This window comes from Pygocentrus nattereri, chromosome 2 (genome assembly GCF_015220715.1).
Source record: "Pygocentrus nattereri isolate fPygNat1 chromosome 2, fPygNat1.pri, whole genome shotgun sequence".
Lineage (NCBI taxonomy): Eukaryota > Metazoa > Chordata > Actinopteri > Characiformes > Serrasalmidae > Pygocentrus > Pygocentrus nattereri.
In genome coordinates this window covers 26,929,491-26,948,819 of record NC_051212.1, presented here as the reverse complement: position 1 = coordinate 26,948,819, position 19,329 = coordinate 26,929,491, and the positions used below count along the sequence as shown (strand labels likewise).

General features: G+C 38.3%; 1 protein-coding gene across 9 annotated transcripts in view; it reads right to left on the bottom strand.

The window, feature by feature from the left end:
- The window catches only part of mark2b (MAP/microtubule affinity-regulating kinase 2b), a 56,289-nt gene that overhangs the window by 25,831 nt on the left and 11,129 nt on the right, over positions 1 to 19,329 (bottom strand). For all 9 annotated transcript variants that reach the window (XM_037533136.1, XM_017709895.2, XM_017709898.2 and 6 more), the window contains exons 2-9: positions 8,831 to 9,004; positions 8,041 to 8,094; positions 7,119 to 7,167; positions 5,034 to 5,099; positions 4,744 to 4,814; positions 4,005 to 4,061; positions 1,384 to 1,620; positions 1,053 to 1,172 (exon numbers count right to left, since the gene is read on the bottom strand). In XM_037533136.1, the coding sequence (XP_037389033.1) occupies positions 1,053 to 1,172; positions 1,384 to 1,620; positions 4,005 to 4,061; positions 4,744 to 4,814; positions 5,034 to 5,099; positions 7,119 to 7,167; positions 8,041 to 8,094; positions 8,831 to 9,004 (828 nt within the window). The remainder of the gene's footprint in view (positions 1 to 1,052; positions 1,173 to 1,383; positions 1,621 to 4,004; positions 4,062 to 4,743; positions 4,815 to 5,033; positions 5,100 to 7,118; positions 7,168 to 8,040; positions 8,095 to 8,830; positions 9,005 to 19,329) is intronic.

Sequence of the window (19,329 nt, the reverse complement as noted above, 5' to 3'; positions counted from 1 at the left end):
GGAGGGAGAGAGGGGGAAAAAGAGGGGGAGGGGGAAAGAGAGAGGGAGGGGGAAAGAAGGTGGGGGGTGGAGGGACGGAAGGACGGAGGGAGGGAGGGGCAGAGGGGGAAAGTGAGAGGGAGGGGGAGAGGGAATATAAGAGACAGATAGATAGAGAGAGAGATTTTTCAAAATTTTCAAAACTAATTTCAAATTAATCCAAAATTTTGAAAAACTGCAGAAATTACAAATCTTTTTTGGAAAAAATACCCAACAACATGTCACCACCTGAGAGACCCACATACCCCACCATCCTGACCCCCACCCTACTTAACCCCAACATTACACAACTTATTTATGTTAAAAACTGCAATTGTCACTAGTTTATTAAGTAGTATGATTATAATTAGTGTGATTAATTAATATTGTCAATATAATAATTAATATGGATGATATGTTAATTCTTTTTAAGCTATTTGTTTTCATGATTGCTTTCATTGTTCACTGCTACTGTTGTGATGCTTTAGCAAAACTGTACTAAAACATACACAATATGTTTTAAATTAAATATTAAATGACCATTATGCTTTGTAATTTCAATCATAAGTACGGCCTCTGATGTCTTACTGATTAATGGGTCAATATTCTCACTGTGTGTATGTGACACAGTTATGAAGGATCCATTAGCGTAAGTGGAGGCAGTAATAGATCTACAACAGTGCATTCAGTCATATTCAGAGCAAGTTGCAGAGTGTGGACAAAGTCTCATGGAAAGACTACACTGCATGCAAAACCCTGCTACACCACAACCATCATAAAATATACAACTATTTGGTGTACAGTGCAATGGACAATCTGCAAAATCAATTGGTAGACTGTAACTGTAGTTCTGGACTAATTTATTTATTTGACATATATATATACACACACACACACACACACACACACACAATATTTATATATATATATATATATATATATATATATATATATATATATATATATATATATATATATACACATACATACATACATACACACACACACAAATATATATGCATATATATGCACACCTCCAGACTGCCTCTTTTGGTGGGGTTGAGGATGAGGAATTTCTTCAGTAGGTTTTCACAGTCTGTAGACATGTAGAAGGGAATCCTATACTTTCCCCTCAATACACGTTCTCTAAGCTCCTATGAGTAACAATGAGGGAGAGAGAGAGAGAGAGAGAGAGAGAGAGAGAGAGAGAGAGATGACAAATTAAGCAAAGCATCAACTTATTAAAAAAGAAAAAAAGAAAAACTGTCAATGAGTAAATAACATATTACCTATTATTATATTTTCTATATTTCTCCAACTTATCTTTCTCTAACAATACATCTGAACTTCTCAAGCTCATCTTACTTTCAGGTTCTGCCCATCGAAGGGCAGTGACCCGCTGACCAGCGTGTAGAGGATGACCCCCAAGCTCCAGACATCCACCTCCGGTCCGTCGTACTTCTTGCCCTGGAAGAGTTCTGGGGCAGCATACGGGGGGCTGCCGCAGAACGTGTCCAGCTTATTCCCCACTGTGAACTCGTTACTGAAGCCAAAGTCTGCAATCTTAATGTTCATATCTGCATCCAGCAAAAGGTTCTCAGCCTAGGAAGCAGAGGTGGGAGAAAGAGAGGAAGAGGGAAAAGGAAAGGAAAGCTGTGAACTTTTGAACATTTGCTGGATGAAGGACAAGAGGGTTTGAGGGCAAAATATAAAAGCAGTACAAAACAAAGAAGAGTCAGCAAAGAATAAATGACAAGCTATAAAGTCTTCCCATATCAGCAACTTCTACATAATCTTTTACTGACTTCAAAGTGTCCTGTCTAACTCTCTCAGCCCTCTAAGCTTTTTTGAAATCGCCTTGATGAGCCCTCTCAGGCATGCAGATGTGCATGTATATGTGCGTGCATGCCTGTGTGGTGGTGTTGAAATGCACAAGCACCCAAAGCGCTGCCACTCAAATGTTTATCCACCAACGTTAGCCAAGCGGGAAGGCCGCGTTGCCTAGCAACAGATGCAGAGTGCTAACTGGGCTTGGCTGGCAGAGTTAAATATTACCCACCTAACATGGACCAACTTTCACAACATTACACATGCACACGGCACACACAGACACAGCCTGCACTTTCAGAGCACTCTCAGTGAAAATGAAGCAACAGTCAAGAGTTCACACGCACACCTCAGCTTCTACAGCGCTTTCAGTCCGGTGAATACCATGAACACAAAACATACAGACAGCAAAGACAATCATACAAGAATATACATGCTGTGTCAAGTCTTCAATATACTATCATATCATCAGTATTATGATAAATTTTGAAGAAGAGCAAAAAAAAAAATCGAAATTTAATGTACATTAATGTACAAAATCTGTAATTTCATCATTGGGATTTTCTACTGATCCATACATCACAAAATGTTCTTGCAATATAATGGGAGGCTGCTGTTTTCAAAACAGGTTTTCACCAGAAAAAACTAGAATATAAAATATGCCATAACTTTTATACAAGCCACATATTTTTTTCATTATTTTTCTTTGTCCCCCAATATGTTAATTTACATAAACATTATTGCATGTTACAATGTGCACAAGTGTGTTCTGACATTAAAATGTGTTAACTTTCATTTATTGCAACAAAACATGCAATCAGCTCAGGTGTATTCAAACCTTTCTATATGACTGCATGTGATTTGTACTATATTAACTAGGAATTCATGATGATTTTGGAATCATACTGATATCAGCCAATATTTGCTTAAAAAATGATCTGCATTGGACAGATGTTTAGATTTGGCTGATATTTCAGACTGACAGTTGGTGGTGTACCATAAGAGAAGAATGTTTAGGCTGTGCAATGCACAAAAATGTCTGCATTTTATTCATTTTATTGCATTCGCAGCCCACTAGAAATACATAGCTGTCGGAACAAAACCTTGTATCGATAACATGGTAACTTTATAGGAGGAGGAAAAGCATTCTTCACTTAACCTAAGATTTATTTCCTTTTAATTTTACAGAGTTTCTATTAACAAATGTAAAAGGTTCCTGGAGTTATGAATGTATGAGATAAACTTGTATTTTGATTTTTGCAGTGGCAACAGCAGATACGCAAATCGGCGTCAGCCTGCAAATCCAGTAGCAGTGCATCTCTAGCTTTCAAAAGTAGAAATACTGGCCGTTGTGGCATTCTGGCACCTTGCAAGCCTTATATGGTGTGTCTGCTCAGTTTTAATGATATGCATTTGTCTTAGCTGGCTGACTGCACACTTACCAAGGCATCAAAAGTTTAGGCTTCAGTCACAGATATAGTAATAGTAATAGAGTGGGGTCCAAAAGTCTGAGACTACTAATGAAAATGCTTCTATTTTGCATTCTTTTCTACTTTTAAAATCGCACATTATATCATCAGCATAAGAATTTGAGTGAGTAGAATCTTTTAAATATTTCCATACATCAGAATCTTTTAGTATTTGGTACAGTATGTCCCTCTTTCACTTTAATGACCATGTGCCCCCAAAGTGGACACTGAACACAGGCTTAAAAGGAACAAATCAGCCTTTCATACAAAAGTGTTATCATGATCAATATCACAAATTTGCTTAAATTGAAACAGAGACTTAAAAACAGTACAACATATTAAATTATTTGTTTTTCAGGTCAGAACTGGGTTCGTAGTAATGCACACTGTGTGTGTGTGTTGCACATCTGTGTGGTCAGTACAAGGCATATTTAATCTAAAGCTCAAACTACTTCTCGGAGTTGAAGGGGGGTTAAACTCTTGCTATCATGGCGACTGCGATTAAATGGATTTTGTGATTACATTTTTAGAATAGGAGGGCTGCAAGAGGCATTACAGAACTAATGCAGATGAAAATGCGCAGAGATGATCCTGCTCCTGTCGTCTTGCACAGGAGTCCACATTTAAACGAAGTACTGAAAGGTCACTTACACACAGTTCTTCTGAATAAAAGGTACAGCCATCACTCACCTTCAGGTCCCTGTGTACAATGCACTTCTGGTGGCAGTACTGCACTGCAGACACAATCTGGATAGATAGATAGATAGATAGATAGAGACACGTAGGCAGACAGAGCGACAGAAAGATAGATAGCAATAGACAGACAAAGGCAGTAAGAGAAAGATAGTGAGAGAAACAAAATGGCACAGACAGAAAGGAGGAATGGACAGATGGACATACACACACAGTGAGAGGCAAATAAAAAGAGAGAGAAAGGTAGATAGAGGCCGAGAGAGAGAGAGAGAGAGAGAGAGAGAGAGAGAGAGAGAGAGAGAGAGAGAGAGAGAGAGGGAGAGGGAGAGGGAGAGGGAGAGAGAGAGAGAGAGAGAGAGAGAGAGAGAGAGAGAGAGAGAGAGAGAGAGAGAGAGAGAGAGAGAGAGGGAGGGAGAGGGAGAGGGAGAGGGAGAGGGAGAGGGAGAGGGAGAGGGAGCGCAGACAGAGCTTTTAGTAAGATAAGTGAATTAGACTGTGGTGCTCCGTGCACATGGGAACGGTCTCAATCTAAATGAGACGTTCTGTCTGTAATTAAACTGTCACCATTAAATACAAACACACAAGAGCTTTTAAGTTTAACGAGTCCTGTGTCTCTTTGACACACACAGGCAGTTAAGCAGACAAAACACACTTTACCTGTCAATATTAATACATCACATCACATCACATACACACACACACACACACACACACACACACACACACACACACTCACCTGTCTAAATTTGGCACGTGCCTCCTTTTCTTTCATCCTCCCATGAGCGACGAGGTAATCAAAAACCTCACCTTCATAACGGAAGACCACACAAACAAGTGAATGATATGAAGGACAGAGAAAGTAAAAGGAGGAAAAGAAAAGGACAGGACAGAGAAAGGAAGTTAGGGAAGAAAGAGAATAAGATAGCATGATGATATTTAAAGCCAGTGTTCAAAGTGCTTTGAGGAGAGTACTCCTCATCACTTGATAAGATTGCTAGTGACAGCAGGCCCCAACAGCCCCCTCACCTCCACTGGCGTACTCCATAACCAAATACAGTGTCTTCTCCGTCTCGATCACCTCAAATAACTTCACTAGAGGGAGGAGAAAAAGGGGAAGTCAGAGAGAGAGAAAGAGAGAGAGGATCATTATCAGTCAAAACATGTCAACAAGAGGGATTTAAAAGAGGGTTAACTGGGGATTTGGCAACCCGTGGGCAACCGTACACTGCGACTGAAGGGTGGTTACAAATGTTGCAGCATTCTGGCAACAGCCTGTGTCCGAAACATTACTATGCATGCAATAAAAAGCATTTCCTGAGAACTCAACTATTTGCATATATAAAGCAAAATACTATACAGTTTCACTGTTGTCAGTGCTGACAAGCAATGCAACTACAACAATACAACTCTCGGGCGATTTTCAAGTTGTTCTTAAAGGCCCACATCCTACAGTATTGTTTATTGTTTTTACATGACAATATTCTCTCTTCAAGCATCTTTTAAGCCTTAGAATTAAGCATGCTGTTTTGTTACTGTGCCTCTAATATTGATATATGTAAATAACTTCTGTTCTGATTGGCTGCCCTGTATTGAGCCTCACTCAAAAAGAATTCCAGGCTGAAATTCTCCTTATACATTCAGCATGAAATGGCAGGGCTAAACTGCTGTCAGCTGAAGGGGTGGATATATGCAAATACATTGGTTTTCATGACATCACAAAAAACAACAACTCTATCATTTCAAAAAACTTCCTGTAACTGATGCGAAAGTCTGAACATTTCATAAAAATGTTTTCACACTGCTAATAAACCAAACCAAAAACTGAACCAAAAATTTGGGTCCTTTGGTCCAAACTGTGGTATGAAGTACCTTTCACACCTGCTATTTTGTTTCGAAATAAACTGAAAAGTCTAATGTCCAGACCAAACAAGGCAGGCACGAAAGCTCCCCTTACACTCCAGCTTTAAGACCACCACACACCAAATTATGCAGCATCACATAACACAGTGTCATGTAGTTCAGATCATAGTAACGGTAGCTGAAATAACTTGGCATTAACATTTGTCTGTTTCTCTAAAGGACTGGCTGCCTTTCTCTGGGTACATTTCAAGTCACATGCGATCTACTGTGGCTTTCTGCGGTCTCAGTGTTTTGCACTATCTGCACTTATTTGCATACTGGTATAAGGGTAATGACAAAACTAATACCTTGCAAGGAATTTTAACTGGTATACTGGATGAACCAGTGTATCATGCAATACTAGCAGACATCTTGTGATACAATTACATTATCCAGTCTCCTCGTGTAAGATTCCATAAGAATTGCAGTTTAGTAGCTCCTGTACTCTTTATTTTTAACAATAATTCTCAATATTTTACACAAATAAAGTAAACAAATCAAAGTAAACACAGTAAACAAATCACAGATATCAGAGATTCACACTCATGCCTAATAATCTTAATTCCAGTTGCTGTGCTATTGATGTCACTGTATATTTCTCCATGGAAGTTACAACGTCTTAGAATGTTTCTTATAGATAATCGAAGCAAAACGGCATAAAACTCATTTTAATTCGAAGAGGCCCTGACAAAGCAGTCAACAGAAAATAACCGCGGCAACACATGGTGATCATAAAAACGTATTTGCTGGTTGATCTTAACCACTCAGACATTTGTGTAAAAGTCAGTAAATCGGCTGAGCAGATCTACTGGAGCGAGTTAGTCTTGATCTTGCTGCCAACAGGGCATGCTGAAGCAAAGCACATTGTAAAAAGCTGCCCATATTCAAATCCTTAATACAGAGTATTAAACTGGTTAAAACAGGGTCGATTCCTCCTTTCTCTTTCTTGTGCCGCACCCTCAAAGCATCCATGGCTTTCCCTTTCATATTTCTGCTTTCATCTCTCATATTTAGGAGTGCTGGTTACACACTAATGAGCTACTGCTGCCATCAAGGCCATTGGGGCCACACACACACACGCATGCACACGCACGCACACGCACGCACGCACGCACAGTCCTGAATGAAAGAGTATCACACAGATACAACTGTAACAGCAGAGTCAGACAGTCACACTGCACAACTATACAGGGTGCTGAAGAACTCACTCACCTATGTTTGGATGATTTAAAAGCTTCATGATTCGCACTTCTCGGAACAACTGAGGGCAAAGACAAGAAAGAACACAGCTTCAGAAGATTCTCATCAACTGTAATTATCAGGTCCTTCCCGTTAAAAGCTTTTAAGCCTTAATCTTCACACTTTTTACTGTAATTTGAATTCAGGTTCAGTCTCAAATAGTTAATTGTTGTCGTCGTCATTATTATAATTATGTCAGAAAATGCACATTCCTCAACACTGAAGTAAATACGCTGGCAAATTTTCAACTGTAGGCCCTGTGGCCTGATGTTACAAACCAAAACAAAATCCATTATATACAGGCAAAACTAACATCATAAGAAACAACACACCAACAAAAATATTGCACATATTTTCAAAGATCATTCTAAAGTCTTGCAAAATTATATGAGCCTTCCTTTGTTTACATTGACATTTATATTACAGACAACCTCCGTACAGTATGTAAATAAAATCTTTGATGCATAGTATCAAAGAAAACTCTAGAAAACAGGAAAACTTCAACCTGAACAGTAATAGTTTTCCAAAAGCAAGCATACTGATTTCCTGGGAAAAAAAGGTTGGCACTTGAAAATCCTGATTTTGTCACTTTGTCTGGCAAGTTTATCTATTATCTTTATTTAACTTTACACAACCTTTACATTACTTAAACCGACCAAGACCTGCAGTAAGAAAAGAAACTATTCTAAACATTTCGAACACACAGTAAAGTAAGATTTAGGAGAGAATGTAGAGGCTGGTGTGTGTATTTTATGAGCTGGAGGACTTGCCCACCCCTTACTAAAGGAAGTCATTCAGCCCCTCTTCCTGTAATTAGCCCCTTTATGCATACCCTCAAGAGAGAAAGATCAAAAAGAAAGGAAAAAAAAATAACAGCAAGAATTTGCAGACTCACTTTTTGAAGACTAGAAGAGTTGAGCTGTGTCTTGTCTATGATTTTTACAGCAACCTAAAATAGAAAAAAGGAAATTTAAAAAAACTTGAGTGTCATATTCATTCATATTCACAGAGTCTAGTACCATCATTATCAATTTTTATAAATTGAGCTTTTGATCAACAATGCTGACAAGTGAAAATTCAGAATAATTAACCTTGCAGGACATGAACAGATAAGAAATACACACACAACTGATGAAAAGTTTTAGGCACAGTGTTAATGGTAGTGACCACTGAATGCCTGATTTGGCTAATCAATGCTTCATTGTGTTAAAACAAGAGTGCTTGCGGTGGAATTTAACAAATCCGTGTGATGGCTCGGATTTAAAGGAGAAATATGAAACCAAACTTTGTTTTTCTAACTAGCTCAGAAGATATCCATTAGTTTTTCCAAAATAGAAAATTCTTATGTTTTACTGTATTCATGTTCATTTTCATTATTCTAATGATCTGGTTAGATGTACTTAGGTGCCTAAGATGTTTGAACAATTATTCATGTATGCAAAATGCTAAAAATTGATATAAAATTGTGCTCTTCAGGATCTGTTTCTCTTTATAGAAGATAACAATGGGAGTATTTATAATATGCATTAACAATATGTAAACTGCCAACTTTGACCATTTTTTTTAATTGAGTCTTTAAATGAGCCATCGTGACAGAGACATGAGGGGAGTCCACAGGGAGACTCGCACAGAAATGCACAGACGGTCAGAGAACTGGACACAGGTCAGACGAAGGCTCTGGTTACCTCCTTCCCTGTTAGGACATGTCTGGCCAGTTTAACTTTAGCAAAGTTGCCCTTGCCGATGGTCTTCAGCAGACGGTAGTTGCCGATGTGCGGCTGCTCATCTGCTGTTGTAGCAACTGGGTTCCGGCAGCGCGGCATGCTGGGTCGCCCGCCTGCTTTTGAGTCCAATGAAGTCTGAGGAAGAGTGAAAGAGAGAAATGTTACACACTCAAAGATAATCATTCAAACTAACGTCCCTATGACAACGTAACACAGCGACAACATAACAGAGTGACATCAAGTCTGGGTGTGTAACACGAGTGTGTGTGTAGTATGTGCAGTGCGATCCAGGCAGACAGGTGAAGCTGGTTAGGGTCACAGGCCAGGAGGCTCCAGAAAGACAGGACTACTAAGAGGAGCAGCTTTCCACCATCGTAAACTCAAAAAGCAATTTTTCCAACCATCTGATAATGCCAAAACAAAAGGCCTGGCTAAAAAAATCTCTGTGCTGGAGAAGAGGAAGCCTCAAAGTCACCTAAACAGGCTTGATGCAATGTTTGTTCAGGATTTGTGGCAGTCGGCAGTTTTTGGACTTTCCCTAGTTGTTTACAGTTTATTAAGCATTACTGGCCGTGTGTTCAGAGCAACAACAGGCCTAGTGACATCTTTAAATTATGTTTACTGTAATTTCCTCTTTCTTTTTAAATAAAGGACTATTGGGTTTTCTACTGAACTTTCCAAATGGCACAGATGCATCCAGGTTGTAGATTAAAAGTAAAGAGTGGTGAGTTCCTTTTACCATAAAGTAATAGGTAAAGTAATACTAAAGTAAGCTTCGACCTGTCCTTGCTCATAAAGGACTAGGCGTTTCAAGCACTACGGCAGCACCTGTTTAAGATGGGGTTTTTCTGGGAGGGGAGGTGGGGGGGAGTGGTAGGATTTCACAATGTTCCTAATTGTCAATTGCCTCGTCTGGAATGTGTTGCAGACAATAGTTTCAAAATGTATATTTGCAATATATCACTTCACATTAACTTACTGTAGTTAATATGTAATTTGGTGTTGTGGAGTTTTTTTTATTTTTTTTTAATGGACAGCAATAATAATGTTTTCCAACAAAGTCAGAACATTATGTTAGTGAAAATGTATACAAACAAACATATGCACACAAAGCAGTCTATATTTGATAACGACAATGTGCATACAATACTGTATAGAGTAATAATAGTACTAGAAACTTGGGCCTGTTGAAGTTTAGTGTAACCTTTCACTAGAACAGTGCCAGCTAAACATTTATTATAAAGTGCAAAAGGCTCGATTTTCAGCAGTTTAACACTGAGGTTTTCCAAAATGTTAAAAAAAGGCTTGTGAAGGCAGAAACACTGAAATTTAGCTACAGATTCTTTCCCAACTAAATACTGTTACACGTGTATCAAAGCAGACTCTGAAGTGAACCAGGAAGTTACAAAACAACTTGTCCGGTTTCAAATTTAACTGCACCATCACAGCGACTCAGTGGTGGCTAGAAATAACACTGGCATATTGAATCCAGGAGCTTAGCCTATGAAACATGGCCAAACATGATGTGCTTCAAAATTTACAGATGTACAAAGAGTTTTTAACATGCGAATACAGCATAATAAATTAGTGACAGTAGGACAAATGGAAACTACAGAATGAAAGCAGAGCACCAGCAGCTTGTACTGCTGAATGAAATATGATAATCCCATAAGCATTGACTAGATTTAGGGCCATCCCCAACTCTAAAAAGCTCCCTAATCCAGTCAAATTACCTAAAAGCTCCAAACACAAATCCCAGTTCCAATCCCCCCAATTTACGACATTAAAAAAAAAGCTAAACTTACAGATTAGAGCCGCTAGGCCCATCTGCTGAACGTGAACCACTCAAATACTCGCACACACACAAAAAATACAGAGAGTTCTTATTTGCTGGTTTCCTAGCGAAGAATAGAGAACTTAGTCTAAAAAAAAGGAAAAAATCACAAGTTAATGTGTGAAATTCATTTAGATTTAATTGAAATTTAAACTAAACATAATACTTTCTCTTGACCATATGAACACAACAGGCCTACGCAGAAAAAAACAGCCACTTCATTAAATCGGCCAAGGCACTATGCTTTGTGCACGTCCCCACTGGTGAGAGCAAAATCATTTTAGTAATTTCAGCATTTAAAACCGGAGATTTTTATTGCTGCTGTGTTTATCACTGTATAAAATAAGCACAAGGCTTCTTTTGTTGTTGGAGGCAAGTGTTTTTACGCTACAGCATGAGCTCACTAAAAGCGCTGTTCAATCGGTAACTGCTTCACTTACGGTCATTCACTTGTTTAAACCGAATAAAAATAAAGTTTGACTGATTTGTGACTTATATTCCTATTTATGCGTTTCTATGTGCATAAAAGTGGTTCGTGAGACAAACTGGATTAAATCTCAGCATTTTTTGGGTTTGTCAGATCATGTTTACATGTTGAATTTGTGTTAATAACCATACAGGATACATTTACACTGTTTGTATCTTGATGGACAATAACCTCCCCATACAGCAGCCTTTTCTGACAGTGTTCCTTACACAATAACAGAAATCACTATGCCATCAAACACAAATGGCAATACTTTATCAGTCAAAGTGTGATCTACTGATTATTTTCATGATGAATCGAGGGTTGTTTTTATTTAAATCAAGGCAGTAAACAATAATAATGGATGTAACGCAACAATAAACATTTATTTATACTTTACATGAAAAGATAAAACAAGAAAAAGATGTAATTTTAATAAAACATTAACATTATTTGGCAAAATACATATAAACACATCCGTTTATCAGCAGGTCAGTTGGGGAATTCAAATTATGCATTACATTCATACAAACTGCTAATTACTCACTGCTGATTAACACACACACACACACACACACACACACACACCCTCCATCTGAGGTGAAAGACAAGTCTTTCTCCTTTATATCTGAATGAAATGGATGAAGGTTTTGGTGACGCTCAGTAATTATAAATTGAGTGAGGTGTTCACTGTGCAAAGAGCAAAGACAGACACACTGCACACTAAGACTGCTCGGTCTAACTCGATCAAAGTTCAGAGGAGTACAATTAACATCCTGACGTCATGGCACATGTGGCACACACTCAAACACACACTACTTACTTCTAAACTAATTCACACAATGCCAATTTAAAAGAACAGACACAACATCTCAGAAGTGCAGGAAAAGCCAGCCAAAAAACATGAGACCCCAACTCAGAGTGTGCGTGTGTGTAGACTCACAGACTAAGACAAGAGCAGTAGCAAAAGTCAGGGTGTGGAAAGAGGAGACGCTGACACAGTGCTGACAGCTACTGAGGATAGAGCTGTGACTTTAAAGAGCAACACACACACTTACACAACATCAGGATGTAGGGTCATTAATATGACTTTTTTGCATTAAATATGTTAAAACAGGTTCCATATATAAAGCTCACCCTTCATTTCTGTCAAATCAGCCATTAATATACAAAAATTATTACGTATAGGTACTTATATATAATACAGATGGGACAAAGGCCACTATTTTCAGTCAACCTGGACATTTAGTACAAGTTATTCATTACTGTATAATCCAGCTGCATAAGGAAAGTGAAAGTCAAAGACAAAAAGCAAAAAACAGGAGTTCAAATTCAAATTCAAGTTCAAATACACTTCACATTTTGTTCAAAGACAGATTCCAAACACTGACAAGTGAAGAGATAGAAGAAAAAAAAAAAAACATAGGAAACATATGTTTAATACAAAACTGCACAGCAGCCTCTACAATTAAATCTTGTTTTCAGTATTTAACTGTGTCCATTCTTGCCTTTTATTATAGCTTCCATGATTTGCCAGAGGGTTGCATTCAGGAATATTTTTCCACAACTCCGCAAGTTCAGTCTTAGAAGTTGGTTGTATTTTTTGCTTCTCATAATCCAAACCTAAACTGAATTTAGTAACCACAATGAAAAGGTTTTTCCCTTGTAATACATAAAAACACACACACACACACACACACACACACACACACACACACACACACACACACACACACACACACACACACACACACACACACAGTACAGCATAGTGTTCATCACAGGTGGATTTTAGACCTTGGTATAATGTGTGTGTGTGTGTGTGTGTGTGTGTGTGTGTGTGTGTGTGTCCTCATGCAGCTGATACAGAAGCAGGGTGGTATGGGTGGAACTATCATTACATCATCGCGATAGCACACTCACACTGACTCACGCACAATCTTTCTCTCTCTCACACAGACATATCTTAGGTTTGTCTTCTGTTTTCTCTTCACACTTAAAGACTCTATATACATCCTGACTCAACTGATTCTTTATTTATGTGCTAAAATCTCCCCTGTTAGCCACAACTCCCTCTCCCTTTACTTTATTACCCTTTCTCTGCGGCACACAGGCGGACTACTGAAGAGACTGAGGTGCTTTGCTGTCGACGCTTTCTCTTCACTGCTCATCTATGCTCAGCCATGATACTTGGTCCTTACTACTCTGAAAGGCAACAGACAAACTGAGCCAGTCCTGCGACACAAATTCAGGTATTAAGCACTTCACTATCTGTACTTCACTTCTAGAGTCAGAATTATTATACTGTAGTTTAATCTCAAATCAAAATGCTATGACATAATGTACCAGCCAGCAGTGCCAAAAAAAAAACAAAAAAAAACAATGGAAAAACATAAGCACCGGGAGTTTTTTTTTACTCAATGATTTGCAAAAATAAACTAATTGGACAAATAAAGTAATAAAATGGGATGATAGCACATTAGGGTGACATCAAATCAGCTACTTGTTTCTATGTATTAGGGTTGTAGTCAAGACCATGTTCAAGTCCAAGACTATGATTAATCACCATCAAGTCAAGACTGAGTTCAAACAAGAGCAAAACCAAGTCATAGTGTCCTTTGAAAGTAACTGAACTACTTCCAGTCCAAATTTCCTGGTCTTTTCAAATTGTACAGTGGAATGAATTAAAAGCAAGCTATACTCCTTACGAATTCACTTCAGACAACAGAATTAAAGCTCTTAAAGAGTTTTTCATTTTATTACAGTGTTTAAATGCAATTACATAATTACATAACTATTTACATTGTCATGCTATCAATGATATCAAATTTCATTGAAATTATATTCTGTATCAACAGATTCTGCAACCTCTGATTTCTTGTTTGCTTCAATGTCCGAAACTGATAAAAAAAATTGGCAAAAATGTGAAGAATGTTCTTACTTTCCGCAAGACGGTACACACAACAGGTTTTCGTGAAATTCAAATCTTAATAAAGGATTTTCATTTGTACTCACAAACACAAATGACGTATAGATTAATGGCTTAGAACATTGATCCAAGGGTCCATTTCCAAATTTTATCAGAAGAGCTTTGTGGCATTTGTGGCCTGCTCTGAATGAATCCAACCAATGGAATGTTTTATTTTATTTTTTATTTTTTTAAACAATGGCAGATGGTTTTAGTCGAGACCAGAGACTAATTGTGGCAAGAAAAAGAGAAATCCAATAATAAATTTACAATTTACAAGTTACTATACCTTACCCTACCTTTATTGTTATTAACAGACTCCATAACAGTCGACAGTTTAAGTTGGTCTTTTTATGAGACAAATACAAATATTAATGATTTGTGAACTGGTCTACATATTTCCAGTTACACTTTGTCTTTTTATGAGCCACAAAAATGAAGGCTTAAAATAAATTCAAATCACCCAAGGCCTTATAATAGAATAGTCATTATTAATATATGGAAAATGTCAAGAATAAATCAATTCTAGACATCCATGTCATCTTGCCTCTAAAAACTGAAGCTAAAAGTGCAGAGATGTCAGAAAAATCATATGCAGGTATATATATGTTTACTGTATCCTACGTATATTGAATATCAAGTACATACATTTTGTAAAACACTGTTCAGGCCCTAAACACAACCCATGATACCATCATGTCTACTGTGACACAACAATAACCTTCATATTGCCCACCTCTCATTGTAGTAGATCATTATTTCCAAGTATAAACAAAACAGTTGCACAGTTGCAGTAAAAGTGGTTAGTACACTACAGTACTGGATCTGAGACACAGCCCTGGTGATACAAGGTTGCTAAGGTGATGGTGGTGATAAAACACTCTTCGTGTTGATCCCAGACTAGAACAGCAGGGTCAGGCTGGACCTGTTTTGACGTGAGCGCCATTATATTATCCCTGACCTTTTCAGCTTCCACAGCAGTTTCTTCACAAATCTGAGACGGGGTGTGTGCACCAAAAGTGCCTAGAAACCTGATATACTTACAAACAGCTGCACAACACAACTCCCTTCACTCTCTTAAAACACACACACACACACACACACACACACACACACACACACACTCCATTTCTTTACAAAAAAAGGAAAACACTCTAGGTCGTGATTGCTGCGTTGCCATGGAGATCCATCGCTGCAGCAGTCCTCTCAACGCATTCACTTTTACTTACCTTACTAAAGGATCACTCACTCTCTCCCTTCACCATTAAGTCAAAGTGGCCATAATCACAATGTGATGGGCAAACGCTGGCAGGTTCAGAACACACAACTTTATTAGCTTATCTGACACCCACATACACACAAGCACAAACTTCAGTCATCTCTCTCTCTCATACACACACAACCAACCAATTAGCTCTGTGCTCTGTGTATTTGGTGTAACACTATCGTGGACACTTTGAAATGGCGTCAATGCAGTAGAGTCAAATAAGCTCTCATTTCACATTTTCAGATCCGCAGACCAGCTTTTCTTTCACAAACTCCCACTACACCGTCACGCTCGGGTCACGTCATGCACTCCCTGCTCTGAGCAAAACTTCACAACAATCAAAACAGCCACGGCACGGCAGAAGGAGGGGCATGTGTATGAAGTCAAATTCACAAAAACTCACGTTCACGTTTTTGTATGTCTAATGTTTATTACATATAATGAAAATACCCTTATAAAGTCAAGCCCAGAATTACTGCCACCCCCCCCCCCCTTCAAAAACTGAGCAAAGCAATTATATAAAATAAACAACACATACAATGATTCAAGTTACCCGTTAAAAATATGGTGAAATTTCTTATCATTTATCTAAACGAGACTCATTCCTGCAAGAATTGTTTTATTTTATCAACAGTGTATTCTTTCAAAAGCATACACAGCAAATGATTAGCACCACTAAACAATATCTTAAATAAAACCAAAGAAATGTAAAGAAATCTCAGGGTGGAAAAAATGCTCCCTTTTTTATCCTAGTCTCTAGAAACTCCATTTTTGTCTAATACCGTTGTCTGTTTCTCTGGAGTATATACACAAGACTATGATTATTAAAAATCTCTTTGTGATCCACCCATCAAATAGCTTCCAACTCATGTAAGAGACGTTTGTGGACCTGCACAGATCAGAAAATGGTTACTAGAAATAAGCAGTTACCTGAAAGTACCATTAAGTCCAAACAGTGTGATAATAAAAGGTTGAAAAGCATGGAACAGTTGAGAATTTACCAGGAAAAGGACAGATGAGCACACTGTTTCACATACAGTGAGGAGGACTGAAAGAGAGGCAAAGAGAAACATACAGATCATCTTTTTAAGTGGAATATTGCTGATTGCGCATTTCAAAATCCAGTGTCAGTCACCATCTCCATGACCAGAAGCTTTTTGGATAAGCTCCATAAAATAAGTCTTTCCCAAGAGCAAGCCACAAAATGTTGTGCCTAAACTTTGCAAAATGTCACTGGCACTACAAACAGAATCGTGTGATGGTGAGATGAGAGAAAAATTCAAACTTTTTGGCTGTGTACACAACCATCATGTTCGGTGGAAAAAGGACTGCATACAACAAAAAGCACCTCTGTCAAATACGGTGATGGATCATTAACGCTTTGGGGCATTTCTGCTGCTAGTGCTGCAGGGGATCTTGTAAAAATCAACAGCATAATGAATTCCAGTAAATATCAGGAGATTCTAGCCCAAAATCTGTCTGCCTCTGCCAGAAGGCTGAAATTTAGCCGTGGGTGGACCTTTGAGCAAGATACTGGCCCTAAACACACATCAAAATCCACACAAAAATGGTTGCGGCAGCACAAAATCAAAGCTTTGCAATGGCCCCCTCAGTCTCCAGATTTGAACCCAACTGAAAACCTATGTACTACAGAGGGCAATGCACAAACAAAGGTCCAAGAATATCAAGGAAATGGAAATGTTTTGCATGGAGGAGTGGTCCAAGATCCTACAACAAGTGTTCTCCAACCTTGTTAAACATTACAGAAAGCAGATCAGCGCTGTTTTTCTCGTCAGGGGAGCCTTCAGCAATTATTACATTGAAGGAGCCAGTACATTAAAAAAATAAATAAATAAGTAAGGAAAACTTTTCTTTGTTCCAAAATAAAAAATATGCAGTTTACCCATTTTTAAAAACTCAAAGTATCACTCTTTGAATGTGTGATTGCCCTGTGATGGACTGGCAATCTGTCCACCGTGTCCAGGGTCCAAAGGCTTCAGCACACCTTCCCCGCAATGACCAAGAAGGATAAGTGGGTTAGAATGAATGAATGAATGAATGAATGAATAAATGAATGAGTGGTTAATTTAATATGTTGATTTTTGCTCAGTCATGAAGGGTGCCAATAATTCTGGAGTTGACCGTATAATGTTGTTTCAGATGGTTTATTGCTTTATCAGATGTATAATGTTTTATCAGATATTTAAAAAATTCTAATAAATACATCTAAATACATTCTCCTCATCATCATTTTCTACTTATGTCTTGTGACTGTAGCTTTAAAACAAATTTAAAGTAACCAGTGACTAAAAATGTCAATTTTTGACTAAAAACCAGGGACTAAAAATTGCATATCTGGTGCATTTTGGACTGTACTGACCAGCCCTATGTACTGTGCTGACGTGCTGCTAAAAGTACAGTAAAGCATGCTCTTGTGTTTAATTACGTGTAGACCAAAAGTTTGATTGGTCCACACCAAAGGCAGGTGTGAAAACACCCTAAGAATCAGGACACGCTGCACTAAACAGCATGTCAGCATCTCATCTATGGTACATGCTACTAATAAAGCATTAAAAAGACAATTACAGCAATGTGTCCACAGATTTGCAAAACATAGGTCATGTCAAGTCCATGAAAGGGGGACATAAATAAAGAGTGAAACGGAAAAATCAAAAGAATGGAGGTAGGTGGGGATGGGCAATATGGCATGTTACACTTCATCATGGGTATCATCAGTGCTAGGACCTAGAACAACTGCATGTGTACCATAAACACCAACAGAGAACTTGTAAACAACAACAACAACAACAACAAAAGCAACAGCAGCAGCAAGCATAAACTAACTGTATAAACTGCACAGTAACAAGTAGCTGAGTGGACATCTACACTGTGCCATTATCTCTTTAAAGCATGTTTCACCAATTTTCAACAGCTTCTCCTAATCTTTCCTAGTGCATTTTAATTCCAAACTAAAAATCATTGTTCTCACACTTGTTCATAGCCTTTTGCAAATGTGGCACTATTGATCTGCTGCTGCATTTAGTCTGTTCTAATGCAAACAACAGAAAAACGATAAACATAATTTATCATAAAGTCTCCCAGTACAACGATGATGTATTTTTTTCCATATCACTGACCCTTAGACGGACAAATGGATAGATGTAGAGTTGAGGGGACTGAGAAAGAAATATATTCCAGGGTTTCGCAGGTAATATGTTTAGGGTATAAATTTCACACTGTCTCTGTTTCCAACTGAGCGTGGTGACAGCCAAGGACACAAATAGACAGCAGTTGGACCTTCTTTCTGTTCTCAGCACCCCTCTCACCCTCTCTCTCTCTCTCTCGCTGCCCACAACACTCCCTTCTCTCTCGGTCTCATCCTCTTTCAGTAAACTGTCAACAGCTAACAAATAACACTGATATCAATGACATGCAACATTTTGGGACCAATAAAACAGCTAAGTGTGTTAAAGTGTATGTTGAGCCATCTTTAGTGTCATGACTGAGTGGCAGTGGGTCACCAAATTAAGCTACATTATGGCTCCATAATAACTCGCTAATTGTGGCTAAAAACTCGAACATCCTGATACAGCACTGATCCATTCTTAGCGAACGTTGTATGGAAATGGTGTTTTCATTTGCAATTATTGCTGCAGGGCCTGCTACATTTACGCTTGTGAGGCAAACAGAATCCTCGTACTTGGGTAGCTCTGTGGAAACTAGCTGCAGTAAATGACTAAACCAGAACTGTGAGGGGGGAGCAAACACAGTCACAGCTTGCAAGTCGAAGGTCAAATAAAAGAATGCTAGAATAGTTTGCGGTTCAGTAAAAGTTGTGATAGTAGTATATTATCATCTTCAATTTGGCCATCTGATGCCTTTTTGTCGGAGAGACTTTCGCTTGGTTACCAGCTGTATGAGAACT